Source organism: Aplysia californica, unplaced genomic scaffold (assembly GCF_000002075.1).
Source record: "Aplysia californica isolate F4 #8 unplaced genomic scaffold, AplCal3.0 scaffold00506, whole genome shotgun sequence".
Classification (NCBI taxonomy): Eukaryota; Metazoa; Mollusca; class Gastropoda; order Aplysiida; family Aplysiidae; genus Aplysia; species Aplysia californica.
The window spans coordinates 392,948-401,852 of NW_004797776.1; the positions used below are offsets into that span (position 1 = coordinate 392,948).

The 8,905-nt window shown below is 42.6% G+C and overlaps 1 protein-coding gene across 1 annotated transcript in view; it reads right to left on the reverse strand.

The window, feature by feature from the left end:
- The window catches only part of LOC101846758, a gene marked incomplete in the record, with an annotated part of 114,609 nt that overhangs the window by 15,298 nt on the left and 90,406 nt on the right, over positions 1–8,905 (reverse strand). Inside the window, 9 exon segments of the mRNA XM_013086796.2 lie at positions 102–290; positions 803–1,135; positions 1,902–2,190; positions 2,880–3,012; positions 3,694–3,831; positions 4,450–4,632; positions 5,525–6,038; positions 6,927–7,048; positions 8,435–8,690. Coding sequence (XP_012942250.1) covers positions 102–290; positions 803–1,135; positions 1,902–2,190; positions 2,880–3,012; positions 3,694–3,831; positions 4,450–4,632; positions 5,525–6,038; positions 6,927–7,048; positions 8,435–8,690 — 2,157 coding nt within the window.

An 8,905-nucleotide genomic window follows, 5' to 3' on the forward strand; every position in this document is an offset into this window, starting at 1 on the left:
GGGTGGTAAAGATAAAGAAAGATATAGAGACAGGCAAAGAGAGAAAGAGACAGAGAGAAACACAGAGACAAGAGAGAGTTAAAAGAACAAAGAGACATTACCTTCTGACTGTCCTCCTTCCACTGTGAGACTTGAACCTCCAGCTTACTGCACTCATCTTTCCACTGTCTCTGCTGGCTCATATCTTGTCTCAGACGGTCAATCTCTCCCTCTAGACGCTTCACCTGGTCATCTCGCTCGCCCACACGGCGCTCGCTTGATGACTTTTCGCTGGTAACTCTCTGTATGATCTGAACAACATCATTGAGGTTACAATATTATTGAGTTTACAGGGGGGGGGGGGGGTTTTGCATACTTTTTAGCACAAGTCTATACAAGTAACGTGCTCCAGAACTCAAAGAAAGAGATCTCACTATGAAACAAAATTCTTAAAAACCAAATTCTGGCTTTTGCGACCCAAAGTGACATGCATCTTTCCATACTTACAGGACCTAATGCAATATCTCTGACTCTGTACTAATTTCACCCAAATAGCCCAACTGTGACAGCTTTTACCTTCTTGTGGGGAACCCCTGAGCTGCAATTAGTACGGACTGGATTAAGGGCTTGCCACAATTTAGAATAATTGTTCAAAGTATAATACATTCCAAAAAACTAATCAACCCATAAATTAATGAGATTATTTAGAGAAATAGGTTAAAAATATACAAGCACCAGAACATGTCAGACCTGTTAACAGCACCACATCCTTTAAACACGCAGGGAGGGGAACTGCAGTTCCAGTTCACTGTATTAGCCTCACCTGTACTTTCTCCTGCAGTGACTTCTCCCTCTTCACCACAATCTCCTTGAGGCAGCGAGAGCTCTCCTTGTACTCCTCTATATCTCTCTTTAGGCCTGAGTTCTCCTTCTCTTTCTCCCCCATCTCCTCCTGCAGCCTCCTCCCTTCCTTCTCTGCACTTTCCTTTGCCAGCTCCAACTTGAACACACTCTCCTCCAGCTCCAGATAGTCCCGGTCCCTCTTTAGCAAGTCTGACTGCAGCTCTGATTTTTCAGACATGAGTTTTTTCGTCTCTTCTTCCTTCTTTCTCTCCCGGTCATCTGCATCTCTCAGCTGAAGCTTGAGCTCTTCCACCTTGAGAACAAAATAAAAAGCTTAAATTAGATTACTATTTTTCTAGAGGTAGGGGTTTTTCTTCCTTTTTCTTGTTTCATTTTTATCGTTCATAAAAGTCTTTACTAGATCTCCTTTTTCAAGGTAATTTTTCCGTCAGTAGACAGAGTGCATGTGTGTCTGTGAGAGTATACATGATTGATTGTGTGAGTGTATGCACGATCTCAGAGAGCAGCATATGTTAGCCGAGAATTTCAATAAGTTTCACTCACTTTCTATCACAACAGACCTCACTTTCTAACAAAAAAGCCAGTCATAATTATACACATTTTGCTACCAGGACCGATAAAGATGACTCTTCACATTTTGTATTCTTTATGAAACCATTCATTCTTCTCCTTTCGCATCATCAAACCCCCTACCCCTAGGTTTGTTGCCCTCAGATGCCAGACAACAGTAGAGGTTGTTCTCCAGCTGCAGAGTCTCTCAACACCTCGTTATACCACATCTGTGATACAACGCATTAACTGCGTAACGGGTGTCTATAAAGTTTTTTAAAAAACAATGAAAAAAAATCCTGAATAAAATTTTACCAGTAGACAAAAAAGTTAGCTCAAAATAATTTTAACACTATTTTAGAGTACACGCTGACCTTATGAGTTCTATTAGGGCTCCACAGATCAGAGGGAAAAAAAGATCTATTCTGCTAGTGACACAATTGGAGCAAAATACCCATCTGACATTCTGTCTGTCCTACTTCATCTGACCAAGTCTCATCACATCTCACCTTTGTGCAAAGCTCCGAGATACTCTGCTCCATACTATCCTGCAGCTGCAGAAACTCCTGGTTTTTCTTGGACATGTAGGTCTGCAGCTTGGTTCTCTCCGCCTTCAGTTTCTTCACTTCCTCCTCCTGTTTGCTCTCTCTATCTTCACTGGAGGACAGCTGCGACCGGAGTTCTGCCGCTGCTTTTTCTGATTCTTCTATCTGCGTCTGTTGGCCTGTGATGCTTTTCTCAAGCTGGGAAATTGCATGTTGAAGTTCTTCCACTCTGGAATTCTTTTCTCTCGCCAGCCTGTTGACAAATGAAATACATGCTGTAACCGCACATTGTCACGCAAGGATTCGGTATGAAAAAGCATGGGTGTTGTGTCCTTAAAATTTATTAAGTCATTTAAGAATCTGTACCTCTGATTTTAATTTTCTTCTCTGATAGTAATGAGCATTGCTTAATTATGCTGTGTCAACTGATGCAGTGTCAGTGCCTGAACTGCCCGTGAGAGGCACGTGTGTGTAACAGTGTGTTACCCATGAAATATCCACTGTGCGTGAACTGTGTGTAGCTTGCTCAACCCGTACATGCTCCTTGTGTCATATCCAGCTGCACTCCACATGTCACCCCCCATGACATATCTGCCTCACCAGCTTCCAATCAACCTGCATGTTGCATGTGTTCCCCACATGACACTTGCATGCTACAAGTGTATGTTGTGTGTGCTATACGTATGACCATAGTGACATATGCTTTTGAGGGGACAACATGTGCAACAATGCTCCCATCCCCAGATCTCACACACTCTCTCTCTCTCTCTCGTTAACACAAAACAGACGGACAGACGGACAGACAGACAGACAGACAGACAGACAGACAGATAGACAGACAGACAGACAGACAAACGCACACATCTACACACACACAAACACATTATCAGAGTGACATCCACCTAGGTAGAGCATGAGCTACCAGTATGAGGCGAGCATTACCTGTGCTGAGTCTCCAGCATCTCCCGCTGCCACGTCGCCTCCTTCTCTTGAAGCTGCTGCTGCAGCCTGGAGATCATGGTCTCCTGGTGTGTGATACGCTGCTGGAAGTGAGACTGGAAGATCAGCAGCTGCTCTGGAAAACAGGAAAAAAGACAGAACCAATTGTAAGCATTAACCAAAATCAGAGTCGTGGAATGATTCAGCTATTCGCCTTGCAGATAAAAGATATGAATTCAATTCCCATGTTGAGAAAATGAATTTAAAGAATCTGCTTTTCTGCCGATATCCTGCATTCCACACTGTGCTGAATGACATTATCTAAACTGTATCAGCAGACTTACAATATGTGCACTTGTTTACAATCATTATTATTCCCAAAACAAATCAAAGTAGAACGCCTCCAGTGTAGTTGGTATAGATCTGCAGCATAAGGAGCACCCTGATTAATACCCCAAGCAGGTCATTCTTAAAATACGCTTGGATGGGCAATTTTCATGGTTCAATGACCTCAAGAGTTCAGTTTCAATCGAGATGGACAACCTGCCCCCCCCCCGCAATGAAGTGTGACCTTGTACTTAAAATCATTCCAAACTTACTCTGCTTGCTTTATATCACCAATTTCGAAAGTTAAAGCTTACTTTCTGCGGTGTGCTTTGTAATTCAATATGAACTGAGCGATATCCATAACTATAATTCTGACTCGGATAACATGACAACATATGTGAACTAAAACAGCAATACATTGGGGAAAACCAAACATCTCAAACAAAACAGAGATTTGTTGGGGGGGGGGGGTTGTAGTTCTCCCACTTACCGGGATCTTTGCCTATGTCTAGCTTCTCAAGCCGCTGTCGTAGTCGTCTAATCTCAGCCAGGTGCTGTCTTAACAGGCTCTCCTCATCGTCATTGATGTTGAACCCAAGCGGGTAACCTCCCTCACTATCATCCTCACCTGGTCGTGTTAAGATACATCGAAAGAAAATTGTAAATCTTGACTGCTAGTAAGTAACAGTATACCGTGTGTCAGCACATTTTGCCGGGACAGATTCGAACCCAAACAGTACTGATAATAAGGAGAAAGATGAGATCACATCAAAGAACACCCACCAATCCCCCCCCCCCCTATAGGTATTAAATCTATCAAATTTGGACAAACAAAACAATAATAACAAAATAACCTTGCCTTTCACACTATCCACCCACGCAACGCGCAGAAACATTTATCCCCACAGACCAGGATACAGGTACAGTACACACTATATCACGCCGTCGCCGATCGGCGTCCCGAGGGGCCAAAGAGTTAATATCAATTTCCACTCCAGACACAAAGCATTAATCAATTTCCTTTTCCGAGATGTTCTAAAGCCATTATTTTGTCACCGTATTATTGACTTGTGTTGACTTTCGTATTTAGTAATTGGACACTACGTGCCAATGGTTATTCAGCAGCGCGAGACAATCACAGCCTAACAGTGGTGGCCTCAACCTACCCTCCAATCAAAGAAGATCAAATGTCAAAAACGCCCAAAATGTCATGAGACAATAAAACTCCAGCACAACATTTATTTACCTTGACGGTGGTTTTCCTCTCCAGGTGTGTCCTTTATGAGCGAGTCTTTACTCAGTGACGGCGACACTTGCGAGGCTGTCGAGTTGCGCTGCAGAGCCTCCAGCAGACGCATCTCCTCCCGCAGGGTGATGTTCATGCTCTCTAAGTACTGAACTTTGACCTGCAGCTGGTTTTTGTTCATGCCTGGTTTTGTTCGATTGAATAAAAATGAAACACATTGACAGAATAACCCTTACACAGTTCAGGGGAAAAATATGTTCAGTTGTTTGAGTAAAAAGCACATCAACACAATAACAGTCACATATAGCAAGGAAAAAGTCAGACGAACAGGCATTGTCAACAGCGGGAGAGAAAAGAAATAGGACCTACCAGTAGCTCCCTACAACCACCACCTCAAGCCTGGTCCCTGAACTAGTATTTAGCAGGAAGATACACACTGGAGTGTGTCTTTGAGCAAGACACGACAACCCTAGCTCAAATTATAGGGCGCTGCACAGTGGCGACCGACAGTGGCATTGTTTGTAAACTGTTCTGTATTTGTGTAATAGTGTGTATTTATGTATGTATTTATGCATGTATGTATTTATGTATGTACGTATTTATAATTATGTATTTATGTATGTATGTTTGCCATTGTAAAACAAAGTGCTCTTCTGGGACAAATAAAAGTGTCATGATTTATTTATTAATTACTTTATTTATAATTGCAATGAAACAGGAAAAATGTACAACCTGCAAACTCCCTGTCCAACCACATGCTTTGATGGTACTCAGGGGAAGCTATCCTGAGTCTTGAACTCACAAAAGTAAGTTCATTTGTTTCAGTAAAGAGAAACACATGAACACGATAGTGATAGTAATGGAGAATAGAAGAACTAAGTAACACTTGATTTGCTGCAAATAAACCGTTGTTTTTTAAAACAGTACTTTTGAGACTAATGTAAGTAGTTAAAATAGTGCACTTTTGAGACAGTAATGTAAATTGTTTTTTTTAAAGTGTACTTGGAGACTTTAAGAATAAATATGGAAGAAAAACAAAAGGGCGAAAAAAAAACCCCCCCAAAAAACAACGTACCCAGGTTGGTGGAGTTGCTGGTATCCTCCACAAGAGCAGATAGATTGGCCAGGGTCCTGTTGACCAGCGTTGCGTCCAGGAAGCTGTGGAGGGTTGTGTTAGGGAAAGCGCTAGCGTCCAGCCGGCTGACGTCCCCTATGATCGAGCGACCCCCCAAACTCTCTCTGACTGTGCCGTTCCCATCATGACAGTAGGCACCATTTCCATCAAAGGCACCATTTCCATCCTGACTGAAGGCGCCATCCCGACTAGGCGAGAGCCAGGACACTCGATAGTTCTGCTGCCGACGAGAAGGACTTCTCTGACCACCTTGTCCCTTCACATCCTCTCCAGCTACCTGGCTCGATCGCTCTGAATTGCGCTGAACCTCCCTGTTCCTCTCAGGATTCTCTCTTGAATGCAAATTTGAAGGGCTGTGGTTTGCGTCTGAAGAAAAAGTGTTGGTTGTCGTGCTGGAAGTAGTGAAGTGACGGCTGTGTCCAACTGGTGAGAGGCTAACACCAGGGAACAAAGTCTGAGGAGACAACAGATTAACGCGTCAATGACCAAGGCTCAATAAAATATTTTTAGTTCCCACTGATGAATAAAAAGACCAAACTGCCAGATAGATATGTGTATCATTTTATGGGAGAGATGGAGGCAGAGACACACACAGACAGATGGGTGTATCATTGTACGGAATTTTAAGCACTTTCCACATTGTAAGTTCACATAAAAGAATAAAAGGAAAGACTTCAAATTTAATGCAAATCTCCGATCAAGACAAGTAAAAGGGTAGAGAGCTTGAAAAACTACCAAATCAATCCAAGTTCATCAACATTCTGAAGGGGGGCTGAAGGGTCATCCACATCATAAAAGATGCGAAAGAAAATGAAAAAACAAATCTAAGCTGATTTAATTAAGAGACACAATATCTACAATTATTAGTTATTCATCGAGGGTCATCTGTATCATAGTCCAATACAACATCAGCTCAGCTTACAGCACATTCAAACAAAGATACCAAAGAAATAACAAATCTTAGATGGTAAAAGACACACAATATCTACAACCTACATGAAAGTTAATTAAAGTTAATTATTCAAACTAACAAATTTCACTCCATGAAGCAGCTGTAGTATAAAGCAAAGATGTATTGGCATCTATGATAACATGGTTAGCTCTCTGCACTGCATGAAAAGAAAGGAAAAGAAATCACATTAACAAGGTGAAATGAATTATGCGAGGGCATATCCCATACAGCTGGAGTTGGCCTGACAAAGTTCCAAGCAGGTTACCCTCTAAAAGTCTTGTGTCAAGGTACATTAAATATTTACTTTTACTAATTTAAGAAGTTAGAAAATAAATTTTTAAAGACTATAACAAAGTTCTCTTATCTCTCAAAATAAAAATCTATACCCACCGAGCTCCCTTGTGAATACGACGCCTTTCTGGAAAGCTCAACAGAATCACCATTGCTGCTGGCCACCGGTGATCTCCCTCTTTTTCCAGGAGATGTTAAGTGGCGTCTCGGTGAGCCGGTACCTGATCCAAAGTGGGAAAAGATTTTTATCCTTCGTGTCGAGTATGTCAGGAAAAGGAAGGAGAACATGTTATGGCATGCTTTTGGTTTTACGTCCCTTTTACTTCAGTGATGTCACGTCATCTCAGAGGACAGACTTCCAACTTAGCATCTATCATCACAAGGACTGAGCCAAGAAAACAAAGCTGCAAGAACTCTCAAACTCAAACCTTTAAATATCCCAATAACACCTTTCTGGCCATGCGACATATATACGTTGTTCCATCATTTTTCCTTATGTAAGGAAGCAGGCTGCTGCAAAGATCGTACATAACAAGATTGTTCACTTGGCAAAAACGTGTCTGCTGATGTCCGCGCATTGCTTCAGATGGCGCTGCAGTCTTTGAAGCTCTCTTTCGTATCTCCAGAAGAAGAATAGGAATATCACAGTTTGTTAGTTTCACTTTTATTGTTTTTCACACAAGTAGGGTAACTCTGTTCGCAAAGTCCGGACTTTTTCTAAGAAGGCGCCACCGAATTCTGAGGACACTTTTTTAATTGGCTCTAGGAGAGGAGTGAACTATCTTGTTACGTACGATCTTTGAGTACAGCGTACACCATGCCTTACGAAGCACGAGGACCATGATGATGAACGGCGTTTATATTCTGCATACTGCTTCTATCAGATGTACTCCGTAAAACTAAAAGAAGATTCACATTTAACGATATTTTATCCATACTAAGAAATCTTTTCCTTTCAGAGATACTTTCACAAACCGGGTCTAATTATAGGAAAACAACTTTGAAATCTGGTGCTACTCTTTGTCCCTGGGGATCCAAATCTGTGCCCAGTGAAGACGAACTGACCCTGTGTCACAAAGAGATTATGGACTCAAACCATGTTCTACATAATACCCAACGAAGGATTAAAACCAGGGTTGCCCACACTGCAGTCCAGCCCGAGGCCAACTGAACAAGCAGAAAACATCCAAATCAAAATAGGATTTATTTCCCTAGAGGCAAAGATCACACCTGCATTGAACTTGAAATTAAAAGGCTGTGAGTTTGATAGCAAGCCCGACCAGGCAGAAAGTTGTATCATCAGGAAAGCTACCTTATCCTTTTTATCTTTTATCCTCTCTGATCCCCCAACTAGGAACATGTACTTGGCAATCAGCAGGAACAGACAAAGAAAGAGAAACAAAAAAGAATACAAAAGAGAAAGAACCGGTAAGCAGAGAGAGAGAGAGAGAGAGAGAGAGAGAGAGAGAGAGAGAGAGAGAGAGAGAGAGAGAGAGAGAGAGAGAGAGAGAGAAAGAGAGAAAGCGAGAGAAAGTGATATGGCAACAGACACACATATAGACAGAGAAGTAAGAAACAACTAAAACAAATTCCCCGGTCTATCTCACCGGCATCCCTGTGGTGGTCACCGGCCGCCAGAGTGTCCAGGCTGCCCACAGACCCGGTGCCTGAGCCGCGAGTCAAGCGACCCATCGTCGACGGTGACACACCCAGGCCGCTGAGACACGTCTCGCTGCTCGAGCGCTGCAGCACAGTATCTGCCAGGCCCGCCGACTCCAGGGCTGCCAGAAAAGCCTTGTTCTTCTTGGACAAATGGCGCACAGTGTTCTCTGTGGCAGTCAATTTGTCCATCAGCTCTTTAATCTGAAACACGGGATTTGTCGGGTTGAGCTTGAGTGTTCTTATTTCTTTCTTTGATAGTGTAAAGAGAAGCACATCGACAGAATAGTGGTCATTTAGCACTGAGAAAAAGTAAGACAGACTGACAGAAACAGAAATAAAAGAGGGAAAGAAAAGAAATAGGACCTACCAGGGGTGCCCTCCAATAACCCACGTTTTTATTTGGGGGGGGGGGGGGG